Genomic DNA, 19,493 nt, shown 5'->3' on the forward strand with positions numbered 1-19,493 from the left:
GTCGTTGTAGTATAGTGGTGAGTATTCCCGCCTGTCACGCGGGTGACCCGGGTTCGATCCCCGGCAACGGCGTTGTTTTTAAAATTTTTTGTTTGGTTGACCTTTTATTATTTTTAATTTTGAAATGCTTTTTCCGTTCTATTCAGTCGGCCCAAATGAACCCATTTCATTTTAAATTGATCTCTGCTCTATTTCTGAGCCCAATAAGAAGATACCTTACTTTAATATTCGGCTTCATCTAAACAAAGAAGTTTGGTCTGTTGTTAAGCGACCCTACCTTAAACTGCAAGATATTGTGTATGTTGCCCCCCCAAAAAAAAAAAAACCTTCAAGAAATTGTACTGTTTAATTTTTATGTATTAGTTTTGTATAAATTATTTCTATACATGAAAATAAAAAATTGATCGTATATACTAAAAAAAAATAATATACAAAAAAATTACACAAAAATTAATACTAATACAAACATAATTGTTTCGTGATAAACTCGAATGACAAGCAGCTTAGAAGTGTTAGGGTAGAGACTAGGGACCTTGTGTGATGGGCATGAGACTTGTAATTGATGCGATGACACCCACAAGAAGACGAGAGAGGCTAATATCATCATTGCTGTTGCCATTGAATAATGAAGAGGACCAATGGACGATCACGCGTTCATGACATTACATAATTAGACCAGAAGTGTGAAGAGATTCATGTAGAGAATAGAGATGCATACAGCTGTCAATGTAAATTTTAATGGCCTTAGAAATTAGTTGTTAATTTTTGTTAGATATATAATTATTTATATACCTTTTTTATTTGTTTAATTTTTAAAAGAAGTTAAATGGTATTAGAATTCTTATGTTTCATTCACAATTATTTGGATTAAGAGATTATAAAAAGAAAGAAAATGAATAAAAATATGAGTTTTTTGTTGTTTGAATGAGAAAGAAAAATTAAGTAAACAAAAAGTGAAACTCACCAAAAATTTTTTTCTTAAAGATGAGATCAAAATAAAAGAAAAATATGTAAATAATAGTAAATTACTAATTCACCATTTGATCAATAAAAAAATAAAAAATTTAAGGGTATTAATAATTTTTTTATTATAACTTTTTTTATTTTTTTTTATCTATTTTTTCTTTATCTAAAAACAAAACATAAAATAATCTATTTTTTTTTTCTCTTTTTTTTTTCACTTTTCATTGTTTATCCAAATAAAGTGTCAAAAAAATTAAAAAAAAAATCGTATGTAAAAGTCTTGTGGGAGGGACAACAACTGTTATGAATTTTAACTCGTTGAAAGATCAGATTGCGAAAAATCTGCATCAAGTTACTCAAGTACGAGAACTAGGTGCATAGAAAGCTTTACTGACCTTTGATAGTGTGTTAAGCGCTGAAGAGACATACACTTTTAAAATAAATAGCCTTCTACAATTTTTTCATAGCGTGTGGAGATGGGAAGAATCGGAACAAAGTGAAACCAGAGAGTGTGGTTAGAATGATTTGGAGTACCGCTGCATGCCTGGTCCGTGGAAACGTTCAAAACCATAGGAAGTCAATGAGGTGAAGTAATTGGGTGCGATACGATGACGGAATCGTGCAATTACTTCAGTGTTGGATGAGTGAAAATTGATACATGTGTTATGGACGTAATAAACGAATGGATTCATATCACAATAGGCATCAACGGATTCGATGTATTGGTGAAAGAGGTGGGGCGCGAAACATATGGAATAGATTGTAAGCTGGATAATAATGATGATGGTGATACAAACTGCGACCAACGAAGGACAAGTGCTGCGTGTAACTATACAGGTGCGGCTGTCAGATCGGTGGGGCGAACAACTCTTCCAGAATGCGTAGACCAGGCGGCAGAACTACTAACGACAGTGGCGCGGGATGGTGAAGAAGCGACAGACATGATGGTAATTCCAGAAAGTATTTTGAACGAGTGGATTAATGAAAATTGAAAGCAAAATCATCTTAATTTGGTAACATACAAATCAAATAATGATGATAATGAAGGGAGTGCTGATTTGGTGGGAGAAGCCATTATAAGTAATGAAGATGATTCAGATAAAACTATATCATGGACTTTGGGCAATTTGAATTGTGGGCTGTAAGGGGAGGCCAAAAAGGGGAGAATAATAAACACTAACACTAGGAGAACAGGGTCCAAAACTGTTAGTAATCCTCATATGGGCTTCACGTTGATGCCGGGCCCAAGTCATTCAGCTGGAACAAAGCTGGGGGTGCTGGATCAGGTCAGCTGGGAGGTGGTCAACCGGGTCGGGTGGAGTGCAACCCCCTAAGGGAAAGCCGACCCGATCAGAACGCAAAAACAACGCGCAATGCGCATGGAGATGGAGGTGATGCAGCTTCCCTTGCGGCACGAACACAGCAAATGGGAGAAGGGCGAGGGCTGATCTGTGAATGTCATGGCCTCGAGGTCCGTGGGGTGGTGGAGAAAGGTGGGTCTGTGATAGGGACGTCAATGAATGGCAGATGTGGCGGTGCGGTGTTGATTGGGAACATCGGAGTAGTGACGACACAGGCGGTGCTGGAGGAAGGAAGGCTTTCAGGGGGTGAGGCGGCTAAAAACAGTGGGGTCTCGGCGGATGCTGTCATAGGTAAAAATGGTGGTGATGGGGAGCATAGTGACGACGGAAATTTTGGGAATATTGATGGGAAAAATGATTCAGAAGAGGAGATGAACGCTGTAAGTGAAGCCGAAGATAGAAGCCGGCCAGATAAGGATTTTGAGGTTGATGATGCTGGAAATGGACATGGCGGATCGACAGTATGTAGGAGGATGTTGGTGCAGGATGGGGAGGGAATCAGAGATACTCAAAGGGAAAAACACGGATATGAAAATGACGAGGAATTTGGTGACAATCAGAGTTCAACCTTGGAGGAGCAAATGCTGGAAAATAGGAGAGCGTGGGAACTAGCAGTGGAATCCGGTGCAGTGTTGTACGACAAAAAAGATGATATCATGGCTATTCTCTAAGTTCAAAATGAAGAAATTGCTCAGAAAAAAGGCAGGCGAAACAAAAGGCGAAAGCAAGATGTTGCAGACCTAAGAATAATAATAAGGTGTGTAACAATCTTTTAAAATGATCTTTAGTTCGTGGAATGTTAGGAGTTTGAGGGGGATGAAAAGTTGAGAATAATTAAGGACCTAAAGCAAAGATTTAGATTGAATATGTTAGGTTTGATTGAGACTAAAAGGCATATAGTGACGAAGTTTGATGTAGCTAGAATTTGGGGATGTGATAGTGCTGGTTGGGAATCTGTTGAATCTAAGGGTGCATCTGGTGGTTTATTGTTAATATGGGATGAAATAATTTTTAAAATGAGTAATTGTTATAAAAGAGAGAGGTGGTTGTGTGTGGAAGGGGCTATATTATAGTATAACTTTAACTGGGCTTTTTTTCCTGGTTTATGGTGCTCATACTAGAGATGAGAAACTTGTTGTGTGGGAAGAGTTGAGCTATACAGCTGGCTTATGCCAGGTTCCTTGTTGCTTCATGGGAGACTTTAATGAGATTGTTTAGGTAGAGGAAAGAAAAGGTGCTACTAGCTTAACAGCATCTGCTGAAGAATTCAAGAATTGGATACATGATATGCATCTGGTGGACTTACCGCTTAATGACTGAAAGTTTACCTGGTTCAAAGGTCGTTCATGCAGTCGGATTGATAGAGTTCTGCTTAGTCTGGAATGGGTTGAGGAGTTTCCAGAAATTCGCTTGAGAGGAGGACCAAGGGGCCTGTCAGATCATTGCCCATTGATAGTGGAAGATACAAGGTTGAGATATGGACTAAGACCATTCCGGAGCCTTGACTCATGATTTACACACACAGATTTTCTAAGACTGGTTAAAGAGGAATGGAAGGGGCTAGGGGAGATGCAGTTCACAGATAAATTGAAGGCCTTAACGGTTTCACTGGGGAGATGGCACATAGACAACTTTGGCGACATGGATAAGAAGATTATGAAGTTTGAGGAAGAGATCAAGAAGATCGATGACATGGTTACCAATGGGGTGTATGATGGAACGATGGAGGCAAGAAGGAAGGCATTAGTGACTTGTTGTCAAAAGTGGTATGTGAGAAAAGAATTGCACTGGAAACAGATGTCACGATCCCGACTCGTGAAGGAGATGGACAAAAACACCAGGTACTTCCACAACATAGTTTCAGCAAGAAGGAGGAATAACAGGATTGATGCGTTGGTAATTGATGGAAGGTTAGTAAGAAATCAAGCAAGAATAAAAGTATCTATTAGAGAGTTTTACAAGAAGTTATATCATCAAGAGGTGTCTCCTATGGTGGGTTTTCGGGATGGACTGGTAGATAGAATAATTGAGGAGGACGCTGTGACTTTAGAGGTGCTGCCGTCAGCTGAGGAGATCAGAGATGTAGTGTGGGACTGTGAATCATCGAGGGCGCCTAGAAGCGATGGGTACAACATGAATTTTATCAAGAAGTGCTGGGATGAGATTGGGGCTGAGTTCACGGCAGCTGTGCTCGGGTTCTTTCAGACTTCCAGGTTACCAACAGATTCTAATATCACACAGGTTGCATTAGCGCCAAATTTCATTGGGGATAAGGAGATTAAAGACCTTCGACCAATTAGTATGGTGAGTTGTGTGTATAAGGTGATTTCTAAGGTATTGGTTAGGAGGATGAGATCAGTCATGCTAGGCCTGGTTGGAGAGACCCAGAGTGCGTTTGTTAAAGGTCGGAAAATACATGATGAGACTCTTATTGCATGTGAAACTGTACAATGGCTTAAAATGAGAAAAAATGAAGCGGTAATAATTAAACTGGACTTTCAAAAGGCTTACGACAAGGTCAAGTGGAGCTTTGTGGACATTGTTTTACAAGAGATGGGATTTGGGCGAAGGTGAAGGGCGTGGGTTATAGAGTGTATAGACACTACTTCTATGTCAGTGTTGATAAACGATTCACCAACAAAGCCATTCAAGATGGAAAGAGGTCTGAGACAAGGTGATCCCCTATCTCCATTCTTGTTTGTACTCGTTGTTGATGTCCTACATAGAATGATTGGTGAGGTAGTTAGAAACGGCCGGATAGCCCCTTTATTTGTTAGGAGAGATAATATAGAATTGTCGCATCTCCAGTTTGTGTTATTCTGTCCGTCGGAGGAGGAGACTATTAAGAATTACAAGAGACTCTTACGATGCTTCGAGTTGATGTTGGGGTTAAGTATCAATTTTGACAAATACAACCTGGTCCTAATCAATTGTGAGCAACAGTAGATTCGAAGTATGTGTAGCTTATTGGGGTGCAAGGAAGCTACTCTTCCGGTCAGATACCTTGAAATTCCTTTGGGAGCTAATCCGAGGTTGGTCAAGACGTGGAAGCCAATTATTGACAAAGTGGAGGAGAAGCTCAACTTGTGGAAATCGAAGATTCTCAACAAAGCGGGGAAGTTGGTGCTCATCAAAGCAGTATTAAATAGCTTGCCGGTTTATTATCTAAGCTTATATAAGATGCCGAAAGCCGTTGCAGATAAACTGATTTCGTTACAGAAAAGATTCTTGTGGAGTAAGGAGGATGATAGGAATGGTATGACTTTGGTCAAATGGGAAGTGGTCCAAGCTCCAAAAAAGCTAGGGGGATTAGGAGTTGGAAATGCGATGGTTCGTAACACAGCACTCTTGTTCAAGTGGTGGTGGATGTTTGCTAAGGAGGAGTGTCCGTTTTGGAAGAAGGTGATATGCTCTTGTAATAATCTCTCCCCTAATGAGCTTTTGTCCACCCAGGCTCTACCTACTAGAGGGGGTCTATGGAAGGATATCTGCCAAATACAGATCAAGGAGCAACATATAAGAGAGAAGATGATAAATGGCTTGTCCATGGAGGTTGGTGATGGTAGAAGAACTCGTTTTTTGGGAAGATAACTGGCTAAGTTGTGGTCCTCTTAAGGATAGATTCTCAAGGCTCTTCTCGGTTTCAATTCAAAAAGGCTCTGTCATAGGGGTTTGTGGGTTCTGGGATGGGTTAGAGTGGATATGGAACTTCCAATGGAGGCGAGAACTATTGCAATGAGAGTTGAAACTTGTGAATCAATTACACGAGACTTTGAGGCCGGTCAAACTAGCCTTTGACAAAGAGGATAGAGTTGTCTGGAAGTTTGACAAGTAAGGTATTTTTTCTACTAACTCTTTTGTGCAGATGCTACAGGAAGAAACGCTTCTGGATGACGTAACAAGTTATAACTTCACTAAAACTATTTGGAAAGGATTGATCCCTCCAAGAGTAGAGCTGCTTGCCTGGTTTGTCTTGATAGGCAGGGTAAATACAAAAGAAAGGCTGTGTCGACTTGAAATTATTGATCAGAATTATAATTTGTATGTATTATGTAATAAGGATGTAGAATATATTCACCACTTATTTCTTGGCTGTGAATTTACTTGGCAGGTGTGGTGTGCTTGACTATGTGATTTTGGTAGACAATGGTCCTATCCAGGTACGTTAAAGGAACACTTTCAAAGTTGGACAGGTACTACAACAAGAAAGGAGGAGCGCAAGAAGTGGTTTATCAGCTTCTTCGCAGTTGTTTGGAACGTCTGGTTGAAAAGGAACAGGAAGTTGTTTCAAAATACTGGTGTAGGTACTGAAAAAATCTTCAATATGTCTCTATGTAACTACAAGAAGTGGAGGTGTGAGAATCTCCTTTGTTGTTAATGACAATGTTAAAGATAATAGATGGAATAAATTATTAGTCTGAAAAATCACTAAATGATTACAATAGATGTTGTTTTTATCTTTTTGGTTTTCTATTTTCTTTCACTCTACTTTAATGTTGAGCTTCTTTGGTTTAAAAAAAGAAAATACCACATGAGCATAGTATATACTAATTGATAATAACGCACTCCATTGGGTAGTGGAGGAGGCTTGAATAAAGTAAAAGAAATAGCAGGGAAAAGAGAAGGATGGACTCATGACTCATGACGCAAAAATAAAGATAATCTTTTACACACACACGCATATATATTGTTGTCTGCCTTTTGGTCTTGTTTTTGCTGTAAGGAGTCAAAGTATAAATGATTTTATATATATGACTTCGATATAAACAATGCATTGGAAGTGGTATATTTCTCAGTATTTTTAAGTTCAAAATTTGATTACGAAATGAATAATGTTAAAACTTAAAAGGGATAATTATATTTTCTACATAATTTCAAATATTAAAATACGATTAGCTTTAAGATAAATAATTAAACAAAAAAAAAGTAGTTCGTTGTTGAATGTACTCAATCAACAACCAATTTGTGCTACCAAATCCAATGATATAAGTAGATAATTTTCCATGTGCAAAAAAACAAACTCGTGACTTTTTATCTAACTCCACAAATCCCATATCTTCCACAAAATAAATGAATAAATATAAAATCATCAACAAAAAAATCCATCACAAGTAGCCGCATTATATAAAGAACACAAATAGTCATAGGCCTAATTTCATATATAACATAACATTCTCTTAAAAGATACCCTTTATTTGCTTCTACTTACACATACACTAATAAGAGGCTATGGCAGCAATGAAACTCCATGGAAACCCTATGTCACCAAACTCCATGCGAGTGGCTGCTGTCTTGTATGAGAAAGAGCTTGACTTTGAGTTTGTTACTATTGACATGAAGAATGGTGAACATAAAAAGGAGCATTTTCTTTCTCTAAATGTAAGCATCACCACAATTATATTATCATTCTTCTGGTAGTTGACAAAAGCATCACTTTACTATAATAAATTAGGGTAAAGTATACTTTTTGTCTCTAAAGTTTGGCAAAAGTTTCAAAAATACTCCTAAATTTTATTTTATTTCAATTTTGTCCTAAAAATTTTCGATTTGCATCAAATATACCATCGACGGTTAAATTTTCAAAAAATTTAAGACTAATTTAACAATAATGCATTAAAATTATGCTTGATTTGTTTGTGTTGAGGGTTGTTCTTATGAAATTGTTGTTGAATTGGTCTTAAATTCTTTGAAAAATTAGCCGTCAGGAGTATATTTGATGCAAATCAAAAACTTTTGGAACAAAATCGAAACAAAATAAAACTTATGGATATTTTTGAAATTTTAATCAAACTTCAGAGACAAAAAATATATTTTACCCAATAAATTATTTATACAACTAACTTGAGTTATTTGAGTGATCATCAGTTCTTTTGTTCGTTTAAACAAATAAAGTTCAGATCTGTAACCAATTAGTCATTAGCATGCTGGGTTAGGAGATATATGACAAAAAAAAATGTATACTATCCAAATTTTAAATTTTCTGTTAAAATCATCTGGTCTATTGAGATTTAAAGCCAGAACAAATATGCTAAAATTTTATTTTTACTATATCATAGTTTAATTGATATTTATTCTTGCTCTTCCCTGTACATGATGGATGCAGCCATTTGGTCAAGTTCCAGCATTTGAAGATGGAGACTTGAAGCTCTTTGGTAAGAAATATCAAATATTAAATCTTCTAACACAAAGTTGTGATTATACTTTAATTATAACAATCATTTTGGTCTTACTAAATTATTTTTCATCATGATAAACTTGGGAACAATTGTTATAGTCTAATACTAGAATCAAACTCATTAAAACATTAAGAGTATGTTTAATCTGGATAAAATAAAAATAAAATAAAAAATTTTAAAAATAATTTAATTTTACTCATTGAAATTAAAGTAACCAAATTGAGATATATATGCAGAATCAAGGGAAATAACAAAATACATTGCACATGAATATGCTGATAAGGGGACTCAGCTAATAGTAACCAATGATTCAAAGAAGATGGCTATAATCACTCTATGGCTTGAAGTTGAAGCTCAACAATATGATCAAGTAGCTCCGAAGCTTATATGGGAGCTTCATGTTAAGCCACTCTTTGGCATCCCAACAGACCCAAAAGTTGTTGAAGAGAATGAATCAAAGCTTAGTAGTGTTCTTGGAATATATGAGAAGAGGCTCTCTGAGACAAAGTATTTGGGTGGTGAATGTTTCACTTTGGCTGATCTTCATCACCTTCCAACCCTTCATTTCTTGATGTTAACACAGGTGAAGAAGCTGATTGAGCCTCTGCCACGTGTCAGTGCTTGGGTGGCTGATATTACAGCTAGACCAGCTTGGTCTAAGGTCACTGACATGCTCAATTAATTAGTTAATTAATTTGAGTTGTTAGTGTTGTTTGATTTGGGTATGTTTTCTCTGAGAATAAAGTTTGTGTGTGTGACCAAAATAATTTAGTGCTAGAAAGTCCTATATATGTTGCTCGGATTCTCAATTTCTGTTGAGAAGATTGGACATTATGGGGTTTTGTGATTCATGTACCAAGTTTTGGATTAACTTTTGTTGATCCTCTGCTTTAAAATCTGTTGTTGTTAAAGGGAGTGAAAGAAATTGAAAAGAAAATAGTTATTATTTTTTCTTTGAAAGAATGAACGGTGTGAAAAAGTAGGCGAGATTTATTTAATTTTTTTCTTTTAACATTCGATAAAAAAATGGAAGGAAAAAGCATTTGGTATTAATATTTTAATAGTATCTTCTATTTTTTAATATATTTTAAATTATATAAAGATAAAATTATCTTTTCATAATATTATATATTTTTTTTTCATTCAAACATATAAAAAAAATTTATTCAATTTTTTTTCTTTTTTTTTTTTTTCATTTCTATTTCCTTTTTCTTTATTTCTTTACTTTCAACTAAACAAAGCCGAATTATAAAAAGGAAAAAATTGATGTAGAAATGCATTTTTAGGAATAACCATAACCTATATATAACTATCATTATCAGCATCTTATCTGTCCTTATGTAAATTTTAATGGCCTTAGAAATTAGTCATTAATTTTTGTTAGATATATAAAAAGTATAGGTAGATAATGAAAATATTAAACAATGTGAACAATAGATATATCATATGTTCATTTCACTAGATGTATGGATGGTTATTCTAATATTAAAATTTAGGTAGAATTTTGTATAAAAAAATATATACATATATAATTATTATGTATTTTTTATTTAAATTTTTAAAAAAGGGTACGAAAAACCGTTTTAATCAATTACACCAAAGAAAAGCAGCTGGATTTTTATAACTAAATTAAGATGGGTAGATAGATGTCCTAATTTACAACAACAATCATCACTTCAAGCTAAATTAGCTTTATTAGATAGAGGAGGCCTTGGCTTAGAGCCTTAGACATAAACCGCACTCGCTCCTTACTTTTTTTGTTTTAACTTTTAACATAATTACTATTAAGTAAACAATATATATTAAAAAAAATCATATACAGAATATATATTGACTTTTAGTATATATCTAACTTTAATTTTTCAAAATTAATTATTTTTTCAAAAAGAGAATATAAAGGAATAGTTGTTTGGATATGAAAAGATTCATTAACCTACGACATGAGCATAGTATATATATTTTAGGGCAAAACACCATAATAAGCCAACATCACTTCAAATTTACGTATATGAGCCAAAAGGAAAATCGATTCAGCAATAAGCCAAATAGTATTTTAATGTAATTCGAACCAGGCTAGTTCGAACTGCATTTAGGAATAAATCGAACCAGGCCAGTTCGAATTAGGAAGAAAGAATTGTTGGTAAATCGAACTAGGCTGGTTCGAACTAGCAACGCATGTAATTCGAACCACCCTAGTTCGAATTATAGGTAAGTTAGGGTCTTCAAGTAATTCGAACCACCCTGGTTCGAATTACACTTAAGCTGCGTTCTTAGTAATTCGAACCACCCTGGTTCGAATTACTAGTGATTGGGCTATATAAGGAGTTCGAATAAGCCTCATTTGAACCATTCTCAGCTTCTCCTACCCCACCAAATCTCAGAAAAAACGACCCAGATTCTCTCCGACAAAGACCTGAACGGAATACTCTGCTGATGGGGGACGATCCGGCACGGTTATATCGCTTGGACGGAGTCGCCCATATAGCTGGGGTCATCAACGAGGAGGTTAGTACGGATATAAGTTTGTTCTACCGGTACATGTGAGTTAGTGGTTTTGCATGCGGGTTAGATGGTGGTTTATGTTAGTGGTTTATGTTAGTGGTTTTGCATGCGGTTTAGATGGTGGTTTAGTTGGTGGTTTATGTTAGTGGTTTATGTTAGTGGTTTATGTTAGTGGTTTATGTTAGCGGTTTATGTTAGCGGTTTATGTTAGCGGTTTATGTATGTGGTTTATGTAAGTGGTTTAAGTTAACGGTTTATGTTAGTGGTTTATGTTAGTAGTTTATGTTAGCGGTTTAGTTGTGGTTGTTTAATGTTAGATCTTTCATGTCAGTGGTTTATGCTGGTTTCTTATGTTAGTTGTTTATGCAAGTGGTACTCGTTCATGGAATTTTAAGCGCTTATATTTGGTACGATTTTTTGCTTTATCAATTATCATGTTGATTATCTTTGTCACTGGTAATTAAGTTGGTCCTAATAATGCGGTTCATTTCTTCCGCAGCCTCAGCGATGCATCAGGAGCATGCGGCGGCAGCAGGGCATGGTCCTCGATGACAGATACGTTCTGTACCTGCAGATGGCTGGTCTTTACCATCTTGCAAGGCTGAACGATAGATGGTTCCGGTTGGACGAGACCCTTGTCAGTGCGTTTGTCGAGCGATGACGTCCGGAGACGCACACGTTTCATATGCCGTTCGGAGAGTGCACGATCACACTCCAGGACGTGGCATACAAGTGTGAGGTCCATTGTACCGCTTGACCTCCCAAATGCCCTTGCGCTTCCGCAGACTCAGTCGAATCAACCATGTGCACCCATTCCCAAACTCAGAACACTTGCCCACATAACGGCGATGATCAGACTCCACAACCTTGTACTGTACCCCTCGCCGGATGCTGTAAGTCTTCACACTTAACAGGGCCTCGTCTTTATCCTGAAATTGCTGACCAACCTGGAACTCTGTCAAACCAGCAGTCCCTTCAGCATCTCTAGCTCCGAATCCAACAGAGTGCCTTGAAACACCCTCTTGCCTCATGGCATCCAGGTCCAAAGAGGAAAAATGTGGTGGATACTGCTGTGTGCCAGAACTAGAACCACCGACCGCCAATGCAGGCTCAGTCGCTCCAACCTCGTCGCCGCTGTCATCCTCAATCATATCCGGCTCGACGTCGTCATCCTCTACATCACCTAACACTCCGTCTCCGACGCCAACCGGTGGAACTCCCTGTAAAGCGTTCGGCAGAATATCAACTGATCCTACCACGTCGCCTACTCCATCATTCAGATCAACAGCAAAAGACGGGGAGGCGACTGGTTGGACCGCTGGCTCGTACACAGGGACGGACGAAGAAGCAACGGCAGGCCTGGAACTCAAACCGGCTGCTGCTGCTTCAATGGTGGCATTCCGGTTCGAACCCCCTGAGCTGGATACCACATCAACCAGCTTTGCCAACAACTCTGGTGTCCTCACCTCGGGAAACTGCCTCCGACATAGAAACATGACTTGCAGGTCCTCATCACTACCAATCGTGAAGTTCACGGTATTCACGGTATCCTGCAAGACAGTGATTGGAATGCGATAGAAAAACTTCTTCACTCGCTTCGCACCTTCCAGACCAAGTTTCATCAGCACAGATCTAACAAGGTCATCATAACTCGTCGTTGGTTTCACGACAATACAGAGAGGATCCTTATCTGTAAACTTCACACCGGAGCGAGTTTTCCTCTTAATGGATCCTCTGTGGTGAACCAAAACCATAAAACTCTCCTCACTAGCCATCTTACACCCTCTATGAGAGCAACTTACGTTTAGAACCATATATATACTGCACTGTTTACCACTAAATCGAACCGGACTGGTTCGAATTCGGTTTGTGTAATTCGAACCACCCTGGTTCGAATTACTTCATCCAGCGTCTCCCCATATAATTCGAACCAGCTTGGTTCGAATTATGTGCTGCAGTTTTCTCCCCTGTAATTCGAACCACCCTGGTTCGATTTACTTGAATCAATTTCTCTCTTAGTAATTCGAACCACCCTGGTTCGAATTACTCATGAATGGAGTTCGAACTACACTGGTTCGAATTATATAAATATAGGGTTTGGCTCATTGCAGAAACGAATTTCACTTTGGCTCATTTAGGTAATTTGCAACTTCCCTTGGTTTATTCTAGTTTTTTGCCCTATATTTTAATTATAGCTGAGGTTTAATTTAAGTGACAAAATTTTGTACTTTTTAATATGTTATATTTAGATTCAAAATTTGGCCTAGAGCAAATAATAAAATCCTTTAATATTGGATATATGATGAGTATATAATGTGAGAGTGTTCATGATATAATATTTAGAATTGAGAATTGTCGATCTGATCAATATATATATATATATTATTAATAACGCACTGCATTCCATAGTGGACGAGTCTTGAATAAAGAAGTAAAAGAAATAGCAGGGAAACAATGGACTCATGTCATGACTCGATCATGAACCTACATACACAGCAAAAATAAAAATAATTTTGTTAGGTAAACAATAATAAGTGGGAACAATGTAAACAAGATGTTATATTTTAGCTTCACTAAATATAAAAAAAAAATCCCAATGAAATTATTCATTTTTATTTTTAATTTGAGTTTCATTTTTTTTGTTATCTATTTTTACTTTTACATACGTTCAATTTTATTTTTACTGTATTCATTTTACCGCCGTCGTCTCTCCTGTCACACCGTCACCGTCAATAAAAAGAAATATCCATAGAAAAAAATATCCGTAATTCTATACTGAAAAAACATCTTTGTACAATAAAAAAATATTCAATTAAATAAAAAAAACATCCAAAATATATTAAAAAAAAATCTAAATCACAACGAAAAAAGAAGAATAACGGCGACGGAGAGAGGACATATGTGGCGCGATGCAGGAGCACAGGAGAACGGCGCGAAACAGCAACAGCGACGCCTCCTAGGATCGCGAGACAGTAGCGGCAGCTTGGTGGCTCGACTCCATAGCAACGCCGCTAGAAAAGAGTGGCGTGACAACCACGGCTGTGGCGCGAGCAATCATGTCGCTCGCCTCCTACAACATCGACGTTATGAGAAGAGAATGCGAGATAGCATTAACAATCGGCAACGGCGCACTGCCGGGGGGAGGGGCTGAGCAGCAGAGGGGAGGACTGCCAAGTTGAAAGGTGGTGTGAGTGACGAAAGTGTAAGAGAGTTGAGATAAAATGAAAACGTGGTATTACGGTATGTTAAGAGGAGATTATGCTTATTATTCAAATTAAAAAATTGATTACACTAGTCTCTAATTAATTGAAAATTTGACTTTATTTTAATAATTAATTCAAAATTAATTAATTTTTTAGGTTGTTTATGTTGTTTGGTCTTTGTATTGTTCCTTTATACTTTCTCAAATAAAAATTATCTTTTTCAAATATATATTTATATTGTTGTCCGCCTTTTAATTTGGTCTTGTTTTTGCCGTAGCCCATAAGGAATCAAAGTATAAATGATTTTATATATATGACTTCGATATAAACAAAGCATTGGAAGTGGTATATGCTTAAGTTTTGTCTACTTGCTTGACTAAAATTTCAAAAGTAAAAATAGGTCATTTTGATTAATAATGATATGTAAATACTTTTTTAGAAGTGTTTACCGAGTTGAGAAATGAAAATATGATATGTATGAATTTTTGTAGAATTGGTTCAAATTTTGACTACGAAATGAATAATGTTAACACTTAAAAGGGCTAATTTTATTTTCTACATAATTTCAAATATTAAAACACGGTTAGCTTTAAGATAAATAATTAAAGAAAGAAGTAGTTGTTAAATGTACTCAACCACCAATTTGTGCTACCAAATCCAATATTATTATAAGTAAATAATTTTCCATATGCAAAGAAACATATTCATTGACTTTTTAGATTTTATCTAACTCAACAAATTCCATATCTTCGATAAAATAAGTAAATAAATAAATAAATATAAAATCATCAACAAAAGAAATCCATCACAAGTAGCCGCATTATATAAAGAACACAAATCATTATAGGCCTAATTTCATGTATAACATAACATTCTCTTAAAAGATACCCTTTAATTGCTTCTACTTACACACTAATAAGAAGCTATGGCTACAATGAAACTCCATGGAAACCCTATGTCACCAGCCTCCATGCGAGTTGCTGCTGTCTTGTTTGAGAAAGAGCTTGATTTTGAGTTTGTTACTATTGACATGAGGAATAGTGAACATAAAAAGGAGCCTTTTCTTTCTCTCAATGTAAGCATCACCACAAGATTATCATTCTTTTGCTTTTTTTTTTTTATCTACTTAGATTTAAAGTATGAATATAGTCAATTTATCCATTATGTGCTAAAATCGTATTTTTATCATATCTATTGTTTAATGATATTCATTCTTGCTCTTCCCTGTATATGATGGATCCAGCCATTTGGTCAAGTTCCAGCATTTGAAGATGGAGATTTGAAACTCTTCGGTAAGAAATATCAAATATGAAATCTTCTAACACGGTTTTTATTTAACTTTAATTATAACAATCATCATTTTGGTCTTATTAGGTTTTTATAGTCCAATCCTAGAATCAAACTCGACAAAACATCAACCTAGTATTTGTTTTTAGATACTAAGCGTAAGACGGATATTGGAGAATTGAAACTCAGTATTGTATGTAGTGATCAAAGGCTAAAACTAACATTATTTTAGTCTTAAGATATAAAATTTTAGTTTTTTTAGACTCAATTTGGGTAAACAATTTAATTAAGCTCTTTTTAAAAAAATAGCTTAAACAATAAATAACTATATTAAAAATAGTTTATAAATAAGTTATTTTATATTTGGATTTTTAGTTTTAAAAGTGTTTATTTTATAAAAATGTAGTAAAAAGTAGTAGTATTATGAGAGAAGTCATTTTTTTAACTTCTCTATAAGATCCTAAATAGCTTCTTAGAAAGTCGCAATTTGGTTTTGAAAATTGCACCAGACATTAATACTACTACTTTTCATAAGTCAAAAGCTAAAAAAGTTACTTTTGATGCTTCCCAAACGAGCCCTTAGTATCTTTAGATAATAAAAACAGAAGAGACTGAAATTTTTGGAGATAGAGACTAAAACTTTATCAAATTTTTTAATAACTAAAGGTATTTTAATAAATATTTTTATTTTATTTTTATATTTATCTTGAATCAAACAAAATATTAAGACATAATTCAATTTTGTATATTTTATACCAAACATAATATAAAGACTTAATTTAATTCTAATTTTTTAATCTCTATCTCTGAAGCTATTACTCAATGTCATGTGGCGATTATGTATATTGCTGGTGTTTGGTGAGTTATTTTTGAAAATCATAATCAAATTGTCACTTATAGTTTGATATTTATATGTTAAATTCTTAATGCTTCAGGGGAAGAGTTTGATACATATGCAAAAGTTGTTGTGAATGCGGCTGGCCTATTTTGTGACGGTGTAAGGAAAATGGCCAACGAAAAGGCACAAGAAATGATTGCTCCCAGCAATGGTGTACATATCATACTCCCTGATTACTATTCTTCGGAGGGGATGAGCTTAATTGTTCCTAAAACTAAGGATGGACGTGTTGTTTTCAAGCTGCCTTGACATGGGTGACAAACCCCAATTTGACGGTTTGTTTTGCCTTGAATTTAGAGCATTTTGATAACCTTTTGTCACATTTAGCCTAAGAATTAGCATGGTTTTGTTATCTCTTCCATGATTGTGCTTAAGTGTAAAAACATACTTTTAAAGCCTTATTTTGGTGAATTCTAGTTTCTGTTTGATTTCATAAGATGCCTTGATGTGTTTACTAGTAATTCCAGGGTTGAAATAGGCTAGGCATGGATCAAAGGAAGCAAGGAAGGAAGCATACAAGTGGAGAGAAGCATAAAAAGTCAAAGAAGCAAAGTCAGTGTACTTGTGACAAACAAATTTTTGTATGAAAGGATTAGTGATTGGTTTAGAAACTATACTTGCAACGAGAATTCATTTGTGAAATTCTAAACCGTCAAAAATCCAATCGTCAATGGGTCAGGTGGAGCACCGCCTGACTTGACGTTGATAATGCTCCATTAGCAGCCATAGTTGATGCAGGTAGAGCTCTTTACCACTAGCTTCCAGAAAAAACGCAATCAATTTAAGAATTATGGCCAAAGCAAAACGACGTAGTTTTTAGGTATAGGGACTTATTTGTCTAATTTTTGAAAGTATCCTTCCAATTAGCAGTCCACGTGTCAATCCGTCATGCCACGTCATCAGAACGGAGTCACGTCAGACTTTTCCGTTGAGTCTGACGGAGGCAATTGGATGGAGGGACTCATCCGTCCAAGATTTGTGAAGGTCGGGGATTTAAAAGTATTTTCAAATACTCAAGGACAAAAATGTCCGCAAGACAAAAGGTCAGAGATCTATTTGTCCTTTTCTCTATTTCTTAAAATTTGACTTATTTGATTGCCAAAATCGTTCAAAAATATTGTGTCCATCTGACTCATGAATTACAACTAATTAAAAATCTCTATCTCCTCTCAAACATTAACTACAAGTAGTTATTATAGATAGTTCAAACTATTAAATATAACTATTTTATCTATATAACTCAACAAAAATTTACTATATACCCAAAAACAATGATTTTTTGTATATTTATATTTATCAATTTAAATTTTAAAATTTTTTTTTTGAGTAGTACACAAGCCTCTATAAATAACAATCTAGAATCTAATTATATAGTCCGTCCTAATCACTGTTGTTGAAAACTTGCTTGGATTTTTTAGGTTGCTATAAATAATAGGAGCCACATAATTAATTTCAGAACAAAATGTCCATCAAATGCCTCAACGAATGGACTTATTATAATGTCTTTGGTTCACAAACACTCTGGTCAAATTCTCAAATGTGTAAAAGTTTTTTTGGTCTAACTTGTTATAAAAGAAAAGAAAATTAGGTGTAAACTGGAAAATGGGTTTCCCACTTAATTATATTATATTATATAATGGAAACAAATCTGAGGCGTAATTTCATATAACATATACTCTTAAAAGATATAAGTTACTCATAGCAGAAGCAGAGCAAAGCAGAGCATCTATGGCAACAATGAAGGTTCATGGAAACCCTTTTTCAATGGCAGCCATGCGAGTCACTGCTGTCTTGTATGAAAAAGATCTTGATTTTCAGTTTATTAATATTGACATGATGAATGGTGAACACAAAAAGGAACCCTTCATTTCCCTTAATGTAAGTGCCTCCACAAAAAGGAACTCAAATTCATTCTATATCTTGCCATGAAAATTTACTTTTATTTTTACACTAATTTCTGTTTTTAATTTTTTCCTCCTGTGATGGATGTAGCCATTTGGTCAAGTTCCTGCATTTGAAGACGGAGACTTAAAGCTCTTTGGTAAGTAAGAAACATCAAATATTACGTCAAACATAAATTTCTAAACATTTAATTGTATCAAATTTATGCTCGACAATAACCAATTTGGATTGGTCAAATGGTTAATCTTTTTGTCTACTTAAATAAGAAATGGGATCCAAAATCCTGCTTTATCTATACAGTAATTCATTGATCAGCAATAAATCCTTAAATGATGCTCATATTTATGTTGATTTGTCGGGTTAGAAGCGAATTGAACTAGAACTAGAATACAGTTAATAAATCTTTGTTGTATGGTAATAGAAAGTTGAAGCTAATGATTTTTCTTTTTGTTCAAATACAGAATCAAGGGCAATAACAAAATACATTGCAGATGCATATGCTGAAAAGGGTACTGAACTAATAAGAAAGAATGATCCAAAGAAGATGGCAATAATTGGGTTATGGCTTGAAGTTGAAGCTCATCAATATGAACAACCAGCTGCAAAGCTTGCAAGAGAGCTTCATTTCATGCCACTTTTCTTTGGGATACCATCAAATCCAAAAGTTGTTGAAGAGAATGAAGCTAAGCTTAGTGTTGTTCTTGGAATCTATGAAAAGAGGCTCTCTGAATCAAAGTACTTGGGTGGTGAATGTTTCACTTTGGCTGATCTTCATCACCTTCCAACCCTTCATTTCTTGATGATGACGCCGGCCAAGAAGTTGTTCGAGCCGCTGCCACGTGTCAGCGCTTGGGTGGCTGATATCTCAGCTAGGCCAGCTTGGTTAAAAGTCATTGCCATGCTCAAAAATTAAGTAAAAGATTAATCGGGAAGACACTAGATTAGGGTTTGTTTTGTTTGTGAAAATAATATCATCATATTTTCTGTTATCGAAAATAAAAGTATAATAAAAGATTATGTTATCACAAATTTAAGTCTTACATCAATTAAAGTGCAATATATTATTGATATTTTGGTATGTTGCCTTAAAAGTTCGGCCAAAATCAGTTATAAGCTTTTTTTTTTTGGTAACTTATTCTCAATTTTTATTATTTGGATTTTTATGATATCTTTATAGGCTGCGAATTTGGGTTTTATTTAA

General features: G+C 35.4%; 2 protein-coding genes and 1 non-coding gene across 4 annotated transcripts; all 3 read left to right on the plus strand.

Moving 5' to 3' along the window:
- On the plus strand, positions 1–72 carry TRNAD-GUC. Its single transcript has one exon. It is a non-coding gene; the product is annotated as a tRNA-Asp (tRNA).
- LOC107626133 (glutathione S-transferase) lies at positions 7,468–9,398 on the plus strand. The gene is made up of 3 exons (XM_016328927.2): positions 7,468–7,703; positions 8,428–8,476; positions 8,737–9,398. The coding sequence occupies exons 1-3, from the start codon at positions 7,554–7,556 to the stop codon at positions 9,180–9,182; spliced, it is 645 nt and encodes a 214-aa protein (XP_016184413.1). The 5' UTR covers positions 7,468–7,553; the 3' UTR covers positions 9,183–9,398.
- On the plus strand, positions 14,946–19,383 carry LOC107626132 (glutathione S-transferase PARB). Of its 2 annotated transcripts, none has more exons than XM_016328926.2 (3): positions 14,946–15,280; positions 15,449–15,497; positions 18,754–19,383. In XM_016328926.2, exons 1-3 carry the CDS (start codon positions 15,131–15,133, stop codon positions 19,203–19,205), a joined length of 651 nt encoding a protein of 216 aa, XP_016184412.1. In that variant the 5' UTR covers positions 14,946–15,130; the 3' UTR covers positions 19,206–19,383. The 2 variants fall into 2 exon arrangements, with proteins under 2 accessions (XP_016184412.1, XP_016184411.1); XM_016328925.2 differs by lacking the exons at positions 14,946–15,280; positions 15,449–15,497 and adding exons at positions 17,826–18,268; positions 18,383–18,431.

This window comes from Arachis ipaensis, chromosome B02, assembly GCF_000816755.2.
Source record: "Arachis ipaensis cultivar K30076 chromosome B02, Araip1.1, whole genome shotgun sequence".
NCBI lineage: Eukaryota > Viridiplantae > Streptophyta > Magnoliopsida > Fabales > Fabaceae > Arachis > Arachis ipaensis.

Coding starts and splice junctions, on each gene's coding strand:
- LOC107626133 (XM_016328927.2), top strand. CDS start 7,554: ATGGCAGCAATGAAACTCCATGGAAACCCTATGTCACCAAACTCCATG. Junction 7,704..8,427: donor AGCATTTTCTTTCTCTAAAT/GTAAGCATCACC, acceptor TGATGGATGCAG/CCATTTGGTCAAGTTCCAGC. Junction 8,477..8,736: donor TGGAGACTTGAAGCTCTTTG/GTAAGAAATATC, acceptor ATATATATGCAG/AATCAAGGGAAATAACAAAA.
- LOC107626132 (XM_016328926.2), top strand. CDS start 15,131: ATGGCTACAATGAAACTCCATGGAAACCCTATGTCACCAGCCTCCATG. Junction 15,281..15,448: donor AGCCTTTTCTTTCTCTCAAT/GTAAGCATCACC, acceptor TGATGGATCCAG/CCATTTGGTCAAGTTCCAGC. Junction 15,498..18,753: donor TGGAGATTTGAAACTCTTCG/GTAAGAAATATC, acceptor GTTCAAATACAG/AATCAAGGGCAATAACAAAA.